The 24,097-nt window shown below is 41.7% G+C and overlaps 1 protein-coding gene across 3 annotated transcripts; it reads right to left on the bottom strand.

Moving 5' to 3' along the window:
- Nucleotides 1-280: 280 nt before the first annotated feature.
- On the bottom strand, nt 281-21,060 carry LOC121962431 (uncharacterized). Of its 3 annotated transcripts, none has more exons than XM_088077343.1 (5): nt 18,803-21,060; nt 16,253-16,419; nt 11,893-12,037; nt 9,668-9,973; nt 281-581 (listed from the first exon to the last, which is right to left on the bottom strand). In XM_088077343.1, exons 1-5 carry the CDS (start codon nt 20,411-20,413, stop codon nt 423-425), a joined length of 2,388 nt encoding a protein of 795 aa, XP_087933469.1. In that variant the 5' UTR covers nt 20,414-21,060; the 3' UTR covers nt 281-422. The 3 variants fall into 3 exon arrangements, with proteins under 3 accessions (XP_087933469.1, XP_042368624.2, XP_087933470.1); XM_042512690.2 differs by having other exon boundaries at nt 18,812-21,060; XM_088077344.1 differs by lacking the exons at nt 281-581; nt 9,668-9,973 and adding an exon at nt 9,983-10,087.
- Between the last annotated feature and the right edge of the window lie 3,037 nt (nt 21,061-24,097).

Genomic DNA, 24,097 nt, shown 5'->3' with positions numbered 1-24,097 from the left:
AAAATAAGTCATTACCATCTGGGGTTATGTTAGCTATCAAATATTTCTCAATATAATTTCCAGGAACTAGGATAATTTTAAAAAAAAATTGTTTGCACATCATTACTAGTCTTCTTTTCATATCAACAAGTGCTAATGCTCATGTACCTCAAATTGACTGAATTGAAGATCACATTTTCAGTGACTGTCTGCCAATCCCCTGTACTGTAATGATAACACTGTCTAAAACTTATGTAGCAACAGTTCGTGAAGTATCAAAGAAGACTAATATCTCAGTCACTATGTAGCATATTTTTTATTGAGTCGGAAGAAATTCTGTGGATTCATTTCTGCTCAGTTTGATGACTTCTTTCTTACTGACGGGAATCTGCCCTCAGTTTCAGCGTTGCTTACTTTTAGCAAAAGGGGCAACGTCCGTTAGTTCAGTCCATGAGTTCCTGTTTTATTTGGATGAGTGTGGGGGGATGTTGGCTTCCTCTGCCCTCCCGCCGTAAAATGTATTCACTAAACTGGGAAGAGTCCACTCCCCCTCCACATGAAGCAGTGATCCAGAATCCTCTCTGCTGTAACCGCTCCAACACCTGCAGTCATGCACAAACCAAACAACAGCAACACAACAATGAGATCTGACATCAAAACATTTTCTCCACTGGAGCGTCGAAGTCGGGATTGCTACTTGGAAAAAAAAAGGTGAAAGTTGTTCAAATTTTTATGTACTCCTATTTCCACAACCTGGCTACCATTCATAAACAATATAAGTTCACTACATCAAATAAAGAAAACATATGTAGTTTACAACACTCTTCAGGCTTGGCAAGATATAAATAAGTTTTGTGGGAATTTTGGCAAAATCTCCAGGTTTTTCCCCTTATCCTCAAACCCAGATCTACCACCATCAATTGGTAGTTCCTTGTTCGCAAAGTGAAGAGAGAAGGGTATATGTCAGCTCCAACATTTGTTTGTAAAGGAAACACTCAAATCTTTTACAGACTTAATGTCAGAATACGGAATTCTGAAACAGGACTTTTACAAATATTTACAAATTCGCCATTTAGTAAATACCCTGAAAAGAGAAAATCGTCTGTCCTTGGAGCTGACAAATTTCGAAAAGATTTTGGTGAAATCTACAACATTAAAAGGAAAAATCTCTGTAATTTATAATGCTTTATTAGACCATCACAACTCTTCACTGATCCCACTTAGGAACATATGGCAGAGGGATATGGGATGTGCTCTTGATGAAGATAGTGGGATGCTATTTGCCAGAATGTTTTTTGTTATAAATTCAATAATAAAAATAAATAAATAAATTTGTTATAAATTCATGCACAGGATATACCTTACTCCACTCCGTTTATGTAAAATGTTTCCTAACTCATCTTCCAGATGTCATCGTTGTAATGCATGTTTTTTGGGATTGCAGGAAATTAAAATATTTCTGGAAGGCAATACATGATTTAACTGTTAAGGTTGTGGAAACCCCGTTGGACATTACACCAACACGGTACCTCTTTGGTACGGAACTGGACAAGACACTGGACGCCACACACAGGATTACCATAATATCTTATATAGCAAAGAAATGCATCTTGCTCAAATGGAATCAACAAAGACCCCCATCATTTGACTTGTTTAAAGAAATCTTAAATGAAACTTGTGAAAATGAAAATGAAACTGGAGCAATGCACATATACACTAAAAAACAAGGGGGATGCCTTCCAGAAGATATGGGAACCACTTATGGACCTCTGACACACATCATCAGGGTTTGGCATGCTCAAATACTACTTTCAGAGGATGAACTGTGACCATGGACTGATTTAATTTACTCTGCTGTACTTCTTGTTGTTGTCTGTCATGTATTAGTTTCTTATGTTTTATATTTTATTTTATTTTATTTTATTTTATTTTATTTGTGTATTTTTCTCTTCATTTCCCTGATTGTATGTTCTGGAATTTAAAAACTAAATAAAAAGATAATTGAAAAAAAAAAATAAATTATGGATCAATTTAAAATGGTGCGCTGCATATACAGAAACAAGTTACATATACAGAAACGCGCTGCATAGGCCTTTACAAACCAAAGGGAGACCTGTAGTGGTTGTAGTGAATTTCATGACTGTACACTGAATAACATAAGTTGAGTATTATTTCCAATAAAAATTTCCCAAAATTACACAAAAGCATTTTTTCCCAAAGTAAGACCTATAGTATGACTGAAAGGACACCTCTGTATAATATGCTCAGTATTATTTCAAATAATGATTTTCCCAAATCACACAAAAGCACATTTTTCTAAACTAAGTGCTGTAGCACGACCACAGAGCACAATTTATTTTAAGTAAAAGTAATGACACTGCAACAGTGACATTATTGAATGTAATTACCTATAAAAAAAAATAGGTATGTTTTATGGGGGCACATTTTCCGTAACTAAGTGTGTAATCACCAGTAGACCATTGGTTTGTGAGGTAAATTTGGTGCTAATACAGTGTATAAAAATTGAGTTATTGCATATTTTCGCTCTATGGTGTTGCACTTTGTGGACGGCCCCTAAGCACTCGTCTGGCAGCCTGCTGCGCATTAAGAGCAGTGTAAATTATTCAGCTTGGAGGACAGATATTTTGGATGAAAATGAGTGTGTAACTCCTTTTCAGTCCAACTGCGATTAAAACGAGGCATCGTTTGTGTTTTGACAGCATTTTGTTCATGAGTTATTGGTCCCCGAAGATCTGATCTGTCAATAACTTTCCAACTTTACCTGAGCTCAGTGCCTCTGTTGTGTGAGTGGATATGCAGCTTTTTCTTTTTGCATTTGTTTTCGTATATGCAGCGCATTTCTGTATTTGCAGTACGGTTCTGTATTTGCGGCATTTTTCTTTTGCATTTGTTTTTGTATACGTTTCTCTATATGCAGGGCGTTTGCCCTCTTCACTCACGGTAATTTGAAGTCACTGTGTCGGTTTGGGAAAAATTCCCACTTTGGTGCCCTCCAATGGAACACACTGAACATTACATGAGTCACATCTTGTACTGAATGGGCTAAAAGCAGTACATTGGCTGCACCAATTTTCACCAGGATTGTCTCATATTTCTGTACAGTCTGAGGGAAGAAGCTCCTCCTGAGCCTCTCAGTGCTGTCTGCTGCCTTATGTCCAGCCTCAGCAATGTTGGACAGTTATCCAGGTGGCTGAGATCTTTAGTGTCTTGTATAAACATCCTTTATGCAGGTAGAGCAACACCTATTGTGTGTTCAGCTGAGCGAACCACTCTTTGCAGGGCCCTGAGGTCCTGTTCAGTGCTTTTTCAATTCAAGTCAAGCCAAGTAAATTTTATTTATAAAGCCCATCATCACAAATAACAATTTGCCTCAAAGGGCTTCACAGCGTATGACATCCCATCCACCCTTAGACCCTCACATCAGATGTTTAGTTACTCCTCTGCCTCCTTCAGTGATAGTGGTACCTGTAACAAGTGTAGTTTATTTGCTGTGCTGGAGGCGAGGCTTAGCGATCTGGAAGCGCGGCTCCGCACCGTGGATAATCCCTCTGTAGCTGCGATAGCTAGCGAGCCCCCTGTAGCCGGTCTTGGACCGACATAGCATAGCCTCTGCTAGCCGTCCCCGGCAGCCCCGTGCAGCTGGGAGGCTGGGTGACTGTCGGCGAAGCATAGTAAGTCGAAGCCAGCGGCACACCACCCCCCCCCCTTCACGTTTCAAATAAGTATGCCTCAATACACCGACCGAGGACACAACCCTGGTCATTGGTAGCTCTATTTTGCGAAACGTGAAGTTAGTGACACCAGCGGCCATAGTCAAATGTATCCCTGGGGCCAGAGCGGGCGACGTCGAGTCAAATTTGAAGCTGCTGGCTAAGGCTAAACGTAAATACAGTAAGATTGTTATTCACGTTGGCTACGGCAATGACACCCAGTTACGTCAATCGGAGGTCACTAAAATTAACATAGTCGTGTGAGTGAAATGCCAAGGCGATGTCGGACACCGTAATCTTCTGGACCCTCCCCAATGTGACCAGTGATGACATGTTTAGCGCATGTCAGCACTCAACCGCTGGTTGTCAGCGGTGGTGTCCAGCAAATGATGTGGGCTTAATAGTCAATTGGTGCTCCTTTTGGGGTAAACCTGGTCTTATCGAAGGACGGCATCCATCCCACTTTGGATGGAGCCGCTTCTCCTCTCTAAGAATCTGGCCGATTTATTAGAGGCCCAAAGCCATGACAAACCAGAGTTGGGACCAGGTTTCAGAGTCGCATGATCTTGCAGCTTCTCTGAGCTTCCTCTAGCACAGTCACACACCATAATGTAAATGTTATAAAAAAAAACAGTGTCTGTCCCCCGACCACTTCATTTGTTTAATACTAAAATAAACAAAAGGGGGGTTGTACATGAAAATCTCATAAAAATTAACTCATCTCCTGTCATACAGCATCATAACAGGAGAATTAAATCACGGACTCTTGAACGTTAGATCCTTATCAACCAAGGCTCATTTTAGTCACTGATTTAATATCGGATAACCATATTGATTTATTATGCCTCACTGAGACCTGGCTTTGTCCTGAAGAGTACGTTAGCCTGAATGAATCCACTCCTCCTGGTCATATAAAATAGTCACGTTCACGCGGGACACTGGCCGAAAGGAGGGGAGTCGCCTACTATTTTTTGATTCCAAGCTTAGCAATTCACACTAAGGCCAAGTTAAACTATAATTCATTTGAAAGCCTTTTCTTGAGTCTTTCTCACCCATCCTGGAAAACTTTACAGCCAATTCTGTTTGTCATAGTGTATACCGCTTGGCCCATACTCTGAATTTCTATCTGAGTTCTCTGAGCTTATATCAAGTTTAGTGCTCAAATCAGACAAAATTATTATCGTGAGGATTTTAACATTCACATGGATGTTAATAGTGACAGCCTTAGTTCTGCTTTCTCCACACTTTTGGATTCAATAGGCTTCAGTCAGTGTGTACATAAACCCACCCACCGCTACAATCACACCTCGATTTAGTCCTTTACGTCGGCATTGATATTTACAGATTTATCAGTCTTTCCTGAGATTCCTGCTCTGTCTGACCATTATTTGATAACTTTTTAATTTTTTATTACTTGACTACAAGCCTCTCAGTAAGAGCTACTCTTCTAGATGTCTATCTGACTCAGCAGTGGCTAAATTTAAGAAACTAATTCCTCTGCTTTGACATCATTACCATGTCTTACAACTCCTGAGCACACTACTACTAACTTAAGTCATTTCCCAAATTGACTGTCTCATCGATAATGCTACTGGCTCACTGCGATCAGCTCTCGACACTGTTGCACCTTCAAGAAGAAAATAATGAAACAAAAAAATTAGCCCCATGGTTTAACCTCCAGATTAGCAAATTGAAACAAACATTCGAAAATTTGAAAGACATTGGCGTTCGACCAAACTGGAAGAGTCCCGTTTAGTCTGGCTGGACAGTCTTAAAGTCTATAAGAAGGCCCTCCGCCATGCCAGGGCAAACTATTTATTCATCACTAATTGAGGAAAACAAAAACAATCCAGGTTTCTTTCAACACTGTAGCCAGGTTGACTCAGAGTCACAGCTCTATAGAGCCTTGTATTCCCTTCAGCCCTAAGCAGTGACGACTTTATGAATTTCTTTAATAATAAAATCATAATTATTCGAGATAAAATCCATCACCTCTTACCCTCAACTGACCTGACCCCGAACTCAGATAGCCTGATTATGGCAGCAAGACCGAAATTTATCTAGACCATTTCTCCCCATTGACCTTCATCAACTCTATACTTTGGTTTCTGCATCTAAGCCATCAACATGCCTGCTAGACCCCATCCCAACTAAGCTCCTTAAGGAAGTTTTACCTTTATTAGAACAACTTTTATTAGATATAATCAACGCGTCTTTATTGACAGGTTATGTACCCCAGTCTTTTTAAAGTAGCTGTCATTAAACCTCTTCTAAAGAAGCCCACTCTGATCCTGAGATTTTTAGCTAACTATAGACCGATATCTAATCTCCTTTATTTCTAAAATCCTTGACAGAGTGGTTGCTCATCAGCTCTGTGACTTTCTCCGAGACAACAGTTTTGTTCGAGGACTTTCAGTCAGGCTTTAGAGTTCATCATAGCACAGAGAGAGGCGGCACTAGTAAAATTAATAACGACTTATTTATCGCTTTGACACAGGTCTGGTCTCTGTTTTAATCCTATTAGATCTCAGTGCTGCGTTTGACACCATTGACCATCAAATCTTACTGCACAGACTTGAATCCTCAATTGGCCTTAAAGGAACGTCACTAGCCTGGTTTAGGTCATACTTATCAGATCGCGTTCCCAATTTGTTCACATCAATGATCAACCCTCCGCACATACAAGGTCTGCTTTGGAGTGCCACAAGGTTCAGTGCTCGGACCAATCCTTTTCACTTTATATATGCTTCCTCTAGGCAACATAATTAGAAAACATTCCTTAAATTTCCATTGTTATGCTGATGATGCATAATTATATCTATCTATGAAACCAGATGAAACTGATCAACTATCTGAACTTCAAACATGTCTTAAGGATGTAAAAGCCTGGATGAGCCGTAATTTCCTGATGTTGAATTCAGACAAAACTGAAGTTATTGTTCTTGGCCCAAAACACCTCAGAAGCTCCTTTTCCAACAATTTTAATTTCTCTAGATGGCATTACCTTGGCCTCTAGCACAACTGTAAGGAACTCCTCGGAGTTTTATTTGACCAGGATTTATCCTTTGCCTCCCATATAAACAAACTTCAAGGGCGGCTTTCTTTCACTTCATGCGTAACATCGCAAAAATTAGACATATCCTATCACAAACAGATGCTGAAAAATTAGTACGCCATTTTGTCACCTCTGGGCTGGATTACTGTAATTCCCTATTATTTGGTTGCCCAAACAAATCTCTTAGGTCTCTCCAACTGGTGCAGAACGCTGCTGCTCGTGTGTTTTACGGGGAAGCAAGAAAAGGGATCATATTTCTCCTGTTTTAGCTTCTTTGCACTGGCTCCCTGTGAAATCCAGGATTGAATTTAAAATCCTCCTCCTTACTTACAAAGCTCTAAATGGTCAGGCTCCATCCTATCTGTCACAGCTCATAGTTCCTTACCAACCCTCTAGATCGCTGCGCTCTGAAAACGCAGGGTTACTTGTCAGTTCCCAAAATTTCCAAAAGTAGGTTAGGAACCAGAGCCTTCCTACGCCCTCTCCTGGAACCATCTTCCATTTTGGTCAGGGAGGCAGAACCGTTCAACTTTTAAGGGTAGACTTAAGACCTTCCTCTTTAATAAAGCTTATAATTAGGGCTGGCTCAGGTTGCCTGGTTCAGCCCATAGTTAAACTGACATAGGTTTAACCTGCCGGGGGACTTCCTCTGATATGCTGAGCTCCTTTCCTTCTTCTCTCAATGCTGCCATCAGAAATCATGCATGTCTGTTTACTGCATTGCCATGTGCAAGCTTAACTTAGCTCTGTGATAGCCATGTGGTACTCTCACCACCTGGGGCTCGCGATTACAGAGCCTGGGTCTGTTGAACTGCACTCGCTAATCCCGTTGCCTCTCGGGAGCGCGTTCCTGCTCCCCTTGTTTCCTAGTTTCCCTGGATCCTGGCCAGCAACCTTGACTGTGCCTGACCGCGTGGTGATAGCTGTGCTGATGCTGCGACCCTGCCTTTGGTTGTGCTGGGTGCTGTGGCTACTGATTCTGTGCCCCCGCTCGCCCTGATCGTGGTCTGGTCCTGGTTGCGCCGATGCCGTGATCTTGCCTTTGGACAACTCCCTTTCACATATGCATGAGACTGTTATCATCTCTATCAACATCATCATAGAGAGCAATTACTAAATTCACACCTACCATTATTGTAATATGACATGCATCTGTTTCCTGTGTTCTGTGCCCCCCCCCCTCCTCTCTCCCCCCTCTCCCCCCCTCTCTTTCTCTTTCCTTTTTTGCCATGATTGTATTTCACCTGGTATTTTCGACATCTATTGCTCGTCTTTCCGTCCGAAGAGGGATCCTCACTATCCTCTACCGCTCTTCCTGAGGTTTCTTCCTCTTTTTTCCCGTTACAGGGGTTCTTTTTTGGGAGTTTTTCCTTGGGTGATGTGAGGGTCTAAGGGCAGAGGGATGTCGTACACTGTAAAGCCCTCTGAGGCAAACCTTGTTTTGTGATAATGGGCTATATAAATAAAACTGACTTGAAACTGACATCAACTAAGGAAAAACTCCCCAAAAAACCCTAAAAGGGGGACAAAAATTGTAGAAACCTAAGAAAAGGTGATTGAGGAGGGATTCCTCTTCCAGGATGGACAGACATGCCACAGATGTGGTAAAAAACTAAATTACAGATGACAAAATGATACATAGAAAAAGAGAGAGAGGGAGAAGAGAAAGAGAGAGGGAGAGAGGGGGAGAGATGCACAGCAACAATAATGGTAACATGTTTCTGTACCAGGCAGACGTGTTCCCTGTCAGGACGTTGTGGATGGTGCAGGAATAGATATCCCTCAGTATTTGAGGTAATACCCAAAATACCCTCAGGCGTCTCAGGTAAAACAGTCTCTGCCTTTCTTTTCTCACCTCTGAGTCAGTAAGCAACACCCAGGTCAGGCTTTCAGTGATTGGCACCAAGGTACCTGGAGCTGTCCACCCTCTCCACCAAGGATCAATTGATCTTTGACCAATGTACCCAAGTTCACAAATATATAAGATTACTAGAGATAGAATGAAATGAATCTGACCAACTCCAACCCTTTAGTGGAAGCTAACAAATATACACCCCTGAATATTGCAGCTTTGGTATAGATTAGAAGAGTAGTAGACAACAAGTAGATGGACAAAGCTAAAATTTAATGTCTAAAATTTAAGAAGGTGAAGAGCTAGTCCCTCGATTGGACCATCATCTGCTGTTTGATTAAATAATAATAGTAAAAAACACAATATTTCCCTCTAAAGTGCATTGGAGTAGAGGTGGAAAGTGGCATGAGATTAAAAAACTCAAGTAATGTAAAACTTCCTGAGATTTCTACTTTAGTACATGAGTAAATTACATTCCAGCACTGGCCAGCAGAGGGACGAATGGTAACCTAAATTGCTATATAGTTACTAATGTAATTAACAGACAAAGTTTCTTTGGCCCTGAAATGTAATAATCCAATCATAATTATTTAAAAACATGAAAATCAAAATTTGATCAAGAAGAAATGTTTAGAAATGTTGTTCAGTTGTAAAACTTATTTTTTCCATGCACTGGGCAACAATCTGTGGACTGTGAAAACAAGATTTTTTTCTGTTATCTAAGTAAGAATACTCTTTCAACCTGAGAGAAGTGCTAAAATAAGAAAATATTGGTAAATCCCAAAAATCAGTGGGTACTAAGAAAATAAGAACAAATTCTGGCAATGAGAAAAAAGAAGAGAAAATCTGTGAGTATATCTTTTCTTGAATGAAACCCATTGTGTCAAAGTTCACCAGAGTTGAGCTGTATGTGAACTCTATGCATTGACTGACCACTTGGTCCCACTGGAAATAATCTCTTTCGGTCTGAAATTGCACTTTTATAAATGTTGGTATGATCCACACCAAGTCCCCTGTGCAGCCTGTGGAGTGTCAGAGTGTGTTCTATACCTGGACAGAGTTGAGGTGGCAGTAGCCGTTGAGTGGGAAACGAATGATGTGTGTCGAGTCTTCATTCCAGCTGGTGTTCAGGGTATTGGACATGACGTCTCTGACCTCAGGAAAAATCTCCTTGATCACCGCCCGGTGGGCGCTCACGCTGATCCTCTCACCGAGCTCCGGAGCCACATGAATCACGACACACTCACACTCCAGGCATGCAGCCCCACATTCCTGCTCAGTCCTCCAGCGCTCCAGCTCAGCCTGCAGAGTAGCAAGCTGGAAGAAAGTGGCCTCTTCATACAGAAGGGAGTATTCCTGCAAACACACACACACACACACACACACACACACACAGAAAACACACACAGTGTACATGAAGACAAGCGGAGACACTCACACACACAGCAAAAGAAACAAAGACAGAAAAGCCTGACAATACACATAAATGCACAAAATACACGCATGCAAGCAAAGACACTGAGCATTATTCAACATACATAGCAATTCTACAATCATGACTAACCCCTCTGAGTAAATCTGAGAGGTCCACATCTGTCATATTTTACCCAAAATAATCAGCAAAGTTTGACCATTTGTCACACAGAGATACAGTACATGTGCCACCCTTATGCAGAGCACATCTGTTCAATCAGTCTTAACATACTTGTGATTTCGGAGTTTTAAAAAATAAACTAAGCGTAAAAGTAAGTAAGTAAGTAATCTAAATGAAGATTGCATAAATTGTCAGCACTGCTTGTCTTGGTCTTGACTTTGTCATGTGCTGTCTGAGATGCTCCAAGAATGCTCCAACCTGTTTGATTTTAGTGCATCCACAAACAGGACGCGCTTGTAGTTGCTGCACCTTGATGATAGGTTGAAGACAGGATATGAGTTGTATCCACTGAGACTGCAATAGAAGGAGCAAGAAGGGGATGACCACACACACACACACACACACACACACACACACACACACACACACACACACACACACACACACACACACACACTGACTTCTTGCATGTTTTGTGATCAGTCTGCAGTTGCAGATCCCTCTGACTAAAGTAATAAGTACACATCACCCGAAATCACTGGTAATTCATGAAGACACAAATAACGTCATTATGTACACTATGTTGAGATCTTGAAAGTCTTGTACTCTGCACATTATTAATTGCACAATGAATACACTGATGGCTGTGGCTCAGAAGCAGACTGGGTTGTCCTCTAATCAGAAGGTCAGCGGTTCAAGCCCAGGCTCCTTTAGTCAACATGTTGAAGTATCCTTGGGCAAGATACTGAACCCCAAAATGCTAGTGATGCTGCATCATCGCCGTGTGAGTGTGTGTCAATGGTTACTGAGTAACAGGTGGCACCATGTACGTTAGCCTCGGCCATCAGTGAATGAATTGGTGAATAAGACATGTAGTGTGAAAGTGTTTTGTTTGCAGCACGTTGTCAGGTGGACAGGATGAAGTAAGGATCATCTCCTTATATGGTGCTCACTGGCTCTTCATGGGCGGGGGATGTCTGCTAATTGCTGACATACACACATGCCATGATTAAATCCAAGTGTCCTGCGGCGCTCATGAATCTGGTGTAGATTTTATATACTACGTCGATTTATGTGCATATGGACTCACAGATTTACTAACATTTCATGAATGAGACCCAATGGCTTTATTTGTTTTTCTGTGTGGGGGGTCACATAATTCTGAAAATGAATTAATAAATAAGAAAGTTGGAGAATTAAACTTTCTTTAACTGTGGCTAATTCAGCCCAGAGAGAGCTGCCAGCACTGAGGTCAGTGCCTCAGTATGTGAGGAACACTTGTTCTAGGTGTCCCTTCTGTTTATGCTGACAGGAGGCAGTGATGGCCACATGACCGAGAGCAGCCAGGCTGTTTGATTAAATCAAAATACCATAATGCAACAACTACACATGATATCATCAAGCTGCAGAGTGTTTAGTAACATTTTACATAATGTAACAAATTAAAAGAGATGTTTATAAACCAGGCAGAGTTTTTAAAATAGTCAATCATATAGAACGCAGTAAAGAAAACATGTCTTCAATAGTTTATGTGCAAGGGCTCCATGTGACAGGAGTTCACATCCTTGCTCAGACAGTGTGGACGGCTCCTTTGTTTTTGGTGTCCCAGTGATTTGGGAGTGTTGAGACTCGCGGCAGCGACAAAATGTGCTAATACCTGATCAAAGCTGTACACACTCACTTTGAAGTCTGCAGGGATGAGGAGCTTGGAAGTCCGCAGGAAGTTCAGTATGTAGCGGAACATCGGGCCATCACGATCAATGAAGTAGTGCTGCTTTAGACTGTCCAACACTATGGGCTCCGTTCCATCAAACAGACGACCGATCCTGTCGGAAACAGTAGAGACCAATTAAAGAGAGTCCTCTTTATCAAAAACCAAACAAATGCTGGGGAGGCTGTCATGTCTGCTGGCCACAGACATCCTCAGTTGTACTGCAGCAGCTCAACGTTTACAACTTCATAACAGATTTGACACTTTGCCAGTTTTCAATCGTATTTTAATTGTATCTTCTCTCTACTTGGGGCGTGTCACTCTGACCGTGACTGCTATCAGAGAGGAAAACTGGCTTCAAAAACAGCTTTACAGTTTACTTTACAGGGATTTTAAAATGCATTGTTACGCAAAACTGTGGACTGGGGGCTATGAATTTTGTTCCATCTCTAACATCATGCTTGGAGGGCTGTGTGTCATAGTCAGTACAGAGAGGAGGGATGAATACTCCTTAAATGTACAGTACAATAGGCCTCATTGACGCTGACCCTCCTGAGCTTCTTCGTAAATTTGTTCCTATGAAAAGTCTACATATGATTCACTATGTGTTCTTAAACCCCAGGATCGTTTCGTTCACACCTCTGCTCTTACAATAAAGAATCCCACTGTGCTCCTACATGTGCCACTTCATCCTTATTAGAATAAACGCACGCTGGACATGAGACTGCAGGGCCATGTGCACAGAGTCTGAAGAAGAGGAAAAGCTGAGAAAGATGAAAGTCTGAAGACTGAAAAATAAATAAAAAAAATCTGTTGAGGTATTTCTGCAGAAAGTGAATGCCAGATGAGTTATCACATTTATTAGTCTCAGGAGTGGATATAAAATCACACAAGAAGATGCATAAGATGCAAGAAAAATACATGTTAACCTGCAAACCGTAAACTTTACGCATATACAGCAACTGTCAGGACAGAGAGGAGTGCTGCAGTGCTTTGCAAGGAGTACGTGTGTGCCTAGAGAGAGAGAGAGACAGAGAGGGGAAGATGGTGAAGGCGGACAATTTCACGAAATGTTTCTGTAAGATATCATTAATTTTGAACTTAAGAAAAGTAAGACTTTTTTTTCAACATTTCTGAGATGTTCTCAAAGTGCTATAATGGTAAATGTGCCTGGAGATAATATAAGTAGTGGTAATATCGCTAATGTCACGGTCTCAAATTGATATATGTTATTATACTAATATATTTCAAGCATTATAGTAGTACATAATTTGTAATTTTAATTTTTCTTTTTGTTTAACCATTACAATGAATGGTCATCTCAAGCATTTGCTAGAGGATGATATTTAAAAAACTATGGGGTCTGGTAAAATAATAAACATTGATTTTTGTTATTATAGCCCCAAGGACATAAAGAGGGCAAAGAATTTTTTTTGTTCATCGCTTTTTTCTTGGTGAAGATTTTATGAAGATAGACTTGTAAATGTGAAGATTTTGGAAGGAGGTGAAACATAATGACACTGGCCTTTACATATGTAGAAAGCTTGGCTGTGATAATGCTATAGTGCTACACTACATTAGTGCTACACAGGATGCAGGAAAGAGTGTTGTCACCACCAGATTGTATCTCAAGCAAGATAAGCACAATACTGGGTCCTTATACAATTAAACTATGAAACTTTTGCTTAACAGTGGCCACTGTTTCCACAAGATAATGGAACATTCAGTTTCTCTTCATTTTCAAAGATCTCTTGAGTCTCTATAGGCCTCATCATCATTTAGCAGGCTGACAGAGTGAGTTGAATGAGGCCATAAACAGGAAACAAAGCAGAAACACTGTCATGTGGTTTTCAAAAATCAGCAACTAGATGACACATATAAAGATGCAGCATGGTATATTCAGTATAGGGGCATGAATTGCATATAGAAGTGGTGTAGCAGTATATATCCAAAATCAAATACCAGCCAGAGTGAGATATGACTTCTTGCCGGGTGATATTGAAGTACTTTGGCTGCAAATGAATTCAGCACATTTAGAACCACTGGTGGTAGAATGTTGTTGCAGGCCTCAAAATGCAAAGTTAATATATCAAGTGTGATTTTGACAGTAAGATTCAGATTTTTAGACTTAAACATTGAGTGGGATATGCTGCACTGTGCACTTACAGATAAGCTACAGGCGACAACTACTGGATGTAACGTTATGCAAATGGTGGATGAACAGTCAAGAGTGTGCATAAAGAGAGATGGGTTGCAAGTACAACTTGCATCATGTCTTCAGTGTTGTACGAGTATCTCACCATGAATCCCTTTATCCCTTTATTTTCTATCATAAAATTTCATAAATGTAGCTAATAATGATGTAATGAATGTTTTTAATTGGATTTTAAAATGGTTATTAGTGGATACATATATGTATGTAATATATGAAGGCATTTAAATAAAGAACTTTCAGGGCTCACCAATGACAAAATGACATGAAAAGAATTATAACTAACCTACATGTATACATACTGAAATGTTTGATTAGAGATGGAAAATAAAGGATAGCTTTCAATCTTTCTGGAAAATGTACAGGGGATTTTCCCCTAAAAACACATAATTTACATCTTAACTAAAACATTTATTTACTTTTATTTACTTTATTTACTTGCTGACTGAAAACAACCAATCAGAGATGAGCAGTCTCTTCATGAACTGCGGTCAAACTGCCAAACCAGGCGGCACTGATCAAATATGAATCCAAATTCTGTTACTGCATTACTTATCTCTCACCTCAGATGTGATAAAAAGCATATTTTTGTTCATTGTTTAACTGTAAAATGAGAACATTTGTGACCTTACTGCCATGTTGGAAACAGTTGAACCAAAACCAAGAACCACCTAACGGCTGGAACACACCTTCTCATTTTTCAGCTAAACAGTACACCAGTACACTAATATGATTCTGAAAGTCACTGCAGTAATAGAATCTCGATTCATATTTGATCAGCGCTGCCTAGTTTGACTGCAGTTGATGAGCTGTGATTTGACATGACTGACAGCTGTGTTCACACCAACACACAGAAAATGTTCGCATAGCGTTACTCACGTAGGCTATATATGGCCTCTGGGGTATTTCTGAAGCATTTTGCAACTTGCAGAAATTTGTCCTCAACAGCAGTGGTTGTGCAAATGTTAACAAGGAGAGACAGCTAACAGCTAACTTTGTTTGCAGTGAAGCACAACAGAAAGCTGGATGTATACACTGAGTCTCTGTGCCCTGAAGCAGTGTGAACCAACACGGTTACCCTTTTCTATTATCATTGTGTCACGGCAGCAGATTACATGCCCCCTACTTAAATTACTCAGTATTTTGCTAAGAAAGCAACTCAAGAAAAATAGGTTACACAAGACATACATTTTGTATTGCTGTAACTTTGCTCACTAATCTCTGAGCGCTTCGAGTCCTTATTTGTTCTCTCTGTACAGAGTGAAGCTCCATGTGTCTACAGACAGCGACATGGTTTATTCTTCATTCCTGACTCTCGGTAAGATCAAGAGAATCTCAGCTAGATCTCAGTACTGATAGGCTAATGCAACACAGTAAAAAATTTCAACTTGTGCAATTGCATAGTGTCCAATGTGCCCATCAAGCTGCCCGGTGTGAATTTGTGTATTTGTATTGACTATGTATGTAAACTTGCTGCGCAAAATGCTTGCATCATGTTTGGTGTGAACACACCATAAGAGACTCCTCAGCTCTGATTGGTTGTTTGGTTTTTTTCTCATTTCGCACTGTGTGAATGTAGTATAAAATGACAGTTTCAGTAAACATGACAGCAAGTTGTTCTCACAAAAGATATCAACTACAGCTTTAACCCATGCAGAGAACCCACTGAAAGCCCCTCACATATTCAAATATTAGTTTAACTAGAAGGTTTTCCATTCATTTACCCCAAAACTTGGATATTTTTTTTATAAAGTTGAAGCCTGAATAAGAGTTCCTTAAAATGTCATTAATTTACACCTGAGATTATTTCAGATCAACCTCATATAACTTTATTTTGGTAATGAATAGATTTGTCAAATATTTCAAATGAATATGCAAATCATAGGGAAAGTCATTTACCCCTTTAAAATCTGCTTGAGTTTTAAGGGATTTTGAAATGAAGGCCTTTAGTTTTAAGATTTTATGTGTTTAGTTTTTGCTGTTTCAAATTAATGGTCAAATTGACAAATGACTAACATGAAAACTTAACACTTTGATTTGAAGTAAGGTGTTGGATGAGCTGTCAGGAGTTAAAGGTACCTTAAGGGATTGTTTTTTCATAATGGATGTGTGTCTCACCGTGACTCGGGGTACTTTGTGAGGGTGGCCAGGCTGCTGGTGTACATGTGTCCTCCTACATCGATGTGGACAGGTGCATTGGTTTTAGTGAGCTGGGCTGGCGTGGGGATTCCAGCAGAGCTCACAGGAGACACAGAGACCAGCTGCTGACTCAGCATACTGCTGTCCTGTGACCCAAAACACACAAACACACATAGTAGTGGTATCAAAGTAATAGTTTTAGAGATATGGGGCAAATGTATGGAGCAGAGTCAAATGATTGAATCAGTTAGAATGTCATTGTGGGGGCTGCATAAGAGCACAGGTTAAATATAGACAACACCACTGTGGTGAAAACAGTTATTTGAAGAGAGCATCAGACACCGCCTTGTCTTTACTGACTGTCTGCAAACACCCCTCACCACTGATCCAACTCATCTGTGACTCCACTGGGTTGAAGATGAACTAATCAATATTTTCAAATACACTGTATATTGTAAAAGATATCACTAAACCAAACCCACAGAGCATTATCACCAGCGCTACAGTTTACCTCTGCTTTATGCAGCTGTATAGTCTTTCAGCTTTTTGGGATTCCACACATTTCAAGGCCCTATGTGTAAGATTTGAGGATCCTTCAGTTTGGAGGCTTTCTGGTGGCACCAATTGTGACAGGGATTTTTTATTCAACTGGTACCATCAGGGTCATTTAAAAGATGCTGCATTTTACAGAAGCACAGTAACTTTATAGCTGCACTATGAGGCACTTTATATTAACAGTGAATCAACTGTTAGAGGTGTCACTTGTTTAAGGCTTCAGTGTTTTTGGTTCAGTCTCACAGCTCTTGACAACCTGGTATCCAAGCATGCGCGCACACACCCCCCACAACTGTAGCCCGGGACATCCAGTGAGCTGGCTGCTGGGCCTGACCCAACACTAAGCTTTAGACAAGTGCTGATGATTTATAATCAGAGTTCCAATGCAGCTTCAGGACTGCCAGATAATGCCAGGAGCCTGACAGCAGAAAAATCAACAAAAGGACAATCTCTCGGGCACAAGGATATGACTTTGCTCTGTAAGAGCACCAACTTTTCCAGATAACGTTGTAGGCTACTTGACATTGCCAGGTGCCTGAAAAGAAGCACAGCGTCGAGCTAAAAAAAAAAAACAGCACAACAATGGAGATTGTTGTGCTGTTTTCTTGAATTATGTGCCAAACTGCCCTCTTCAAACCTGTTCAGTCACATGTGATTGTCTTCTGTTTTGTTGTAGATCTTCAGTCTTGCAAGGTCAGACTTGAAGTCCTTGACTTGATGAAAGAACTCACCAACTAATCTGCAGTGGTACAGGCTGTGCAAACACAGGACAGTCCTCACTCACCAGACCTCAAGTCAAGGACTTCAAGTCTGGTTGAGGACTACAGTATTATATGCTGCATTTATGAGACACTGGGTCTTATGCAAGAAACACTATACAAACAAAATTTCTCTTACTTTTGTTTGTGTCCACAATTTGTTCTTATTTTGGTAGTACCCATTGATTTTGGGGATTCATCAATGTTTTCTTATTTTTTATCTTCTCTCAGTACAAAATTCTATGAGTGGGATATCAGAAAAACATCTCATTTTCACAGTTCACAAAATGTCCCCAAGCACAAGTACAAATAAGTTTTATATTTTTTCATATTTTAAAATATGCATGAATATCATTTAATCAAATTTAGATGATGTTTTAAAGTAATTATAATGACTCCATTATAAAATTTCAGGACTAAAGAAATATACTATGCTTGGTTCTTTGATCCAAGTTACTGTAATTTCAGTTACTTTGTGTGTCCCTCTGCTGGCCAGTGCAGGAATGTAACTAAGTACCTTTACTCAAGTACTGTATTAAAGTACAAATCTGAGGAACTTTTACATTATTTTAGTCTTTTAATTTCATACCACTTTACACTTCTATTAGATAACTACTTTACAAATTAAGACATTTGCACACAAACCATATGAAAATATACAAGGGCAGCGAAACAATATGTCAGTTAATTATAAAATGAATTGGCAACTATTTTTATAATCGTGTAAGTCATGTATAAAATATTTTATTGTTCCACCTTCTCATATATGTATGTATGAAGACTTCCTTTTAATTATTTTGATTCCCTGAATTCATTCAAACTTTTCTGCAGTAGTAATTTTATTTTTAACGTATAAATACATTTCCCTGATACTTTTACTTAAGTAAGCTTTTACTAGTACAGTTCTAAAGTAGTACTACAGAGTAGAAAGGAATTTTAGTACTCAAAGGATCTGAATACCTCCTCCACCAATGCTGCACCCTGACCTAGGTGCACTTTATTTATAAAGAAAACTTCCTCCTTAAAGAGTGCTGATGCCTGGCTGCTCCATGACATCTGTAAGAACTGGATTTGTAAAAATTAACTTCATCTGCACGACTTTGTTACACATACAGGACGCATACGCGGTGCTGATGCACGAGGGGCTACATTTTGCTATGTTTTATGCACGAGCTGTTAACACACAGGCGACTGAGGATGACAAAGGATCACATACTTCTGTTACCTGTGTGGGCAGAGCTGCCGGGGAGCGCACGGCGGGCTGTGTGGAAATCTGAAGCTCCGGGGCTCTCGCAGGCACCGGCTCGCTCTCGTTTCGTTCCAAAGGCAACTCCGCGCGTGTCCCGGGGCGCACGCACAGCCTCTTGGCGTATGGAGCCTCCGGGTCCCCCTCGGCGCTGACTGTACTCGTTGTTGTCATTGATGATGTGTTTACTGTTGCTGCTGCCGCTGTCCGCTGCTTCAGATCCGCAGCGTCGGATACCCGGTGAAGGCATGGGATCACGAGCTGGAGGTGGGACTGCGCGTGACCGTTGACCGTTTCCGAGGCAACGTAAAGCGTCGTCGGCGGCCTGGAGCCCGCGGCGCCCACGATGCTGTTGAGCGTTGCTATGGAGACGGCGCCGATGCAGTGGTTGGTGTAGGTCTTGGAGAGCTTGGCAGCGCGCGACAACATCTGCATCCTCGTGCCCAACAGGTTCTTACCGATAGCTTTGTTCTCGTACCACGTCATATCGCTCGCGCAGCAGTGGTCCCGGGGTCGCTGGAAGAACGCCCTGCACAGCGGGTTCCGTTTCGAAACGTACCGGACGAAGCTGGCGTACGGACACTGCTCCGAGCCCGTCTCGTACATCCGCGGCAGGGTGTCCTCCTCTGCGTCCGGACGCTTCTTGGTCCAGGCGGCGGAGCGGGACTTGTGGTACGGTCCGAGAGCTTTGAAATACACAAACTTTCTGCCTTCCTCATCCACAGCCAGACCGAACGAGTCCTCCTCAAGCTCCCGCTGGTTCTCTCGGCCCCTGGTGCAGAAATACATGCAGGTCTCGAACCAGACTTTATTGAGCAACCCAAACGGCGTGTCGGTGTTGAACACGGATGACTCGTACAATTTTCTAAGGTCCGACCGCGTGATGGCTTGTTTCTGCACCACGGGACCGGCGCCCTGCTCCTCCAGCCTCCGGATGACCGCAGCCAGGGTCAGGTTGGCGCTTCGCAGCTCCGGGTCCTTGGTCAGGTCCAACGTGCGACAGTAGGGTGGCTCATTCAGGTACCGGTTCAATGAGCTCCGGATACTGATGAGGGACGACTTGCTGTACAACTGTCCACTTTTGGAGCGCGCCTCCGCGTAAAAGGAGCGCAGCACCGCGCACAGCGCCTCCTTGTCCAGAGTTTCAAAGTCTGGACTTTGAGCTTTCTCGCTAAGGTACTCCCTGAAGATCCGCACCGCGTACCGGGTGGCCAGGCGTGTGTTCTCGCTCAGCCTGTTCCGCTCTGACCGCTGCAGCTCTCCCTCCAGGTGACACTCCAGCCCGGCGGGGATGCTGCCACCGAAGTGGTCCGCCTCCCCCTCCTCCTTTCCGAGGTCCATACTCCGGAGAACGACCCCCTGTATCTGCGCGGCGGAACCGCTGGAGTCCAGCACTGTCCCCCCTGGCTCCCAGTCCAGCTCCACACCATCTCTATCGAACTCCTCGTCTTCTTCCTCCCCGGTGATCTGGACCTCCTGGATCTCATCTTCATACTCCTCCTCATTCTCCTCCTCCCTGCTTCCTTTGGGGCAGCTCAGCTGCTCCTGCTCTGTGTCTCCGCTGGCAGGCATTCTCGCCATATTGCGGTCTGTGAAGCAGTCCTCCGGCAGCGCGCATGCGCTATATTGGACCGCAGCGCTGAAAGCCTTTTGTGTTTAAGTGACCTTCAGCCGTGCACGCGCATTTTTAAGGCACGGGGAGCGAGCTCAGCGGGAGGGTAAATTTGGAAGCGCGCTCCCTGTGAAAAGGCTGCAGTATTGGACTGCATATTGGACCGGCAGCATCAACACTGATGTGGAGAAAAGCAGCACTGCAGGAGTGTGACCTCCACTGTCAGCAGTAGCCACACACTTTGGAATCTGTCTGATTCATAATGTGATGAGGATATGAATGCATCATTAAGACTGAAAGCCAGAAGTGATGAGAACAACATCCATTCCACAAACAGGGAAGACTGGGGATGATTGTAACACTTTTTGTCTTAGCACATATATTTAACTGAATTTTTGTGAAGGAGATCTCAAATTTTGGCTCAGTTTACAATTATTTAACTACAAATAGCATTTCTTCAACTGTTCCAACTACATTACAGACTTCATTATTTAATGTCAAATGAAAGGAGTTCCATTGTTACAACCTGCCCTACTTCTAGGGTAAGTTGTAACACAACCTGGGGGAATTGTAGCAATAAGAATAAAGAATTAAAGTTACACAATAATGAAAATACACAGAAAAAACTAATAAACAATAATAAACAATTCCTACTCAGGTTTAACACCCTAACCTGGACCAATCAGATGCTGAGTAGCTCAAATGGAGTGAGTTCAAAATACTAGTCTGCTGCCTAGGTTAAGTAACCAGCCAAGGCATCCACTTGCTGCGCATTCTGACTTTCAAGACATTATGAATGCCAATAAACTCTTTATATATCTGTTTTATTCCTTCTGTTTTTTACAGTATCCTTTCAATGTCACATGACAGATAGAGTATTCTTTGGAGACAGACCTTACTGTCTTTCCCTCAAGCACACCCCTTATCCCTTCTTAGTGAAAGTGGCGCTGTTGCAACCATGCCATGGTTACAACTAGGGATGTGCAAGTACACCACTATCTGTATCTGTTCATCTAAATTATCTGTATCTGTATATGTACTCGGAGTGGGCGGGGCCCAAACAGGAAGTGGTTGTTACTTAACCGGAATGGTTGGGACTTAATCCGGAAGACGCTATTTTAAGCTTGAAATTGATACAGGTTGATCAGAAATTGTTATATTTATTGTTTACTAAAAAACTTTTTTAAACACAGAACATGAATAACCTTAAGTGCATCAATGAATACAACACATGCAGTGAGACCAAGATAAGAGTGAGCAGATAGTAAAAAAAAGCCCAACCGGTGTAGAGGCAGTGAGCGACACAAGCTGCATTCAGCCCGGTTTTCTCAAAAGCATTGCATCTGTTACAAATCGAGTTTTTTTCACCAAGTAACTCTACTGAGAATAAGTTACGAGGTAGATGCGTGCTGTAGAAAACCTAAAAGGTACTGAAGAGAGAGGGGAAGTGAGCTGTTCCTAAGTACAGAGAGGTTGTCTCTGTCTCTGTGTTGTTTGTGTGAGTGGAGCAGTGCAGGAGGAGTGGAGAAGTGCAGCATGTAGGGGAGGGGCGCTGTGTGTGACTGGCCTATCACAGAATATGGACACAGTCAGCTACCCAATGAGGATCTTCCTTCATCACAAGCACAGATATTGATTCATATAACTAGTATGATACCCGTGCTTGTCAAAAATGCTTTATCCGTACCAACCCTAGTTGCAACCATCCCCAGTATCTACTAAACAAGTAATCTAAGTTCAGGTAGATTTGTCATCTTGTACTCAGCTCCTGCTATACTTTATATTTTAAAAAGACACAGGGATTGAAAGGAGAGTGCAAGTATGCAGTCATTAATGTACTGAGAATATTAAATCAAAGATTATCACACTTGCACAAACTATTTTGCTATCATGATGACAAACCAGTTAGAATGTTTATGTATGTGGCATGTATGTAACATTGTCTGTTTAGTTATCTGTCTGTTTTGCATAAGTTAAATATGCACAGTTTTGACTCCTGTGTTTGTGGGAGTGCACATATTGCATGTGTATTCAGCTAAGAACTTGTGGAGCAATCTAGTGGCAATAATAATTACATAAATTGTGTAACTAGATCACAACAAACCATTTAATGCATGTGGAACCACTTGCAAGACTGTTGTGGAGTGCTTCTCTGTGCAGAATTACACTTCTTGAAAAGTAGAGGGCTTTAGCGCTTTCATTGGAAGACATGATGGCAAAAATTTCCACATGCATACCTTTTGTAACCATCAAAATAGTCAAATAAGATGAAAAAAACATAGGGGTGGCTATCGCTCAGAGGTAGAGCGGTTGTCCTCTGATCGGAAGGGCAGCGGTTCGATCCCTGGCTCCTCATGTCGAAGTATCCTTGGGCAAAATACCGAACCCCAATTCCAACTCCCAACTCCTGATGCCGTGTGCTGAGAGAGAAGGAGATTCGGCACTCTCTGCAGTTCCCGGCCAGGCTCTTCATACATCACCAAGGGCAAGTAAAAACATTCAGTGACCCGGTGGAAGCCAGTAAGTTTGTTGACCAAAAACTGTGAAAGACTATGATGCAGAAGTTAAAGGAAGAGTCTAACTCTGTACTGATCAAACTTTTATTGTGGCAGTTTTTTTCCTCTCTGAAGCCTATTTTGCCCTTTGTGTGCCAATCAGGGGCTGTGTGAGTGAGGTGCTTTTTGTTTTGTTTTTTCCTAAGTGTCCCAGAAGTGGATGAGGGTAGCTCTGCTTCATTTGGGGAAGCACAGGGTTGGGGTTTTGTTCTTGTATTTGTTGCATTCTGCCTGTTGTTTTTTGTTGGCTGCCAGTTTGAACTTCTGTTTGTACTAAATGTTAATGGTACTGTGTTCAGTGGCTCTGTACCCACATGGCTTATTTAGGTACTTATAAATGAATAATATACTTGATTCATTGAGACCAATGACAATGGTGAGGTGACTGCCTCAATATTGTGGGAAAAACTCAAAGTGTACATCAGGGGACAAATGATTTCTTATGAAGCAACACGGAAAAGGGCTAAGAGAAGCAGACTGGATATGATTGAGAAAGAACTATCAGCTGCAGAACTGACCTATAGAAACTCTGCTCCAGTCAGATCACAACAATATTATATATTAAAATATAAATACAACTCTATTTTGGGAGAACAGGTCAGCAATATTTTACTTAAACTTAGGCAGAGACACTTTGAGTTTGGTGACAAACCATATACTACATTATTGGCTAGGCAGTTGAAAGGAGAACAGGCCAAACGAGCCATTACAAAATAAAGTCTAGCTCTGGTCAGATGCTTACAGATCTAAAGGAAACCAATAAATGCTTCAAAGAATTTCATTCAGATATTTTCATTCATGCATTCATTTTCCATAACCACTTGTCCTTGCAGGGGTTGTGGGGGGGCAGGAGGCAATCCCAGCTGTCTTCGGGCGGAAGGCAGGGTACACCCTGGGCAGGGCGCCAGACTATTGCAGGGCCGGCACATATAGACAGACAACCTTTCATGCTCACAGTCACACCTAAGGGCAATTTTAGAGTCACCAATCAACCTGACTTGCATGTCTTTGGAATGTGAATGTGAATGAGACCTCAAAGAGAACCCACGCAGACACGGGGAAAACATGCCAACTACGCACAGAAGGGCCCCCGCCCAC

Source organism: Plectropomus leopardus, chromosome 5 (genome assembly GCF_026936395.1).
Source record: "Plectropomus leopardus strain MGB_pleo_1.0 chromosome 5, ASM2693639v1, whole genome shotgun sequence".
NCBI lineage: Eukaryota > Metazoa > Chordata > Actinopteri > Perciformes > Serranidae > Plectropomus > Plectropomus leopardus.
The sequence above is the reverse complement of the archived record's forward strand: the minus strand, read 5'-3'. Positions and strand labels throughout refer to the sequence as shown.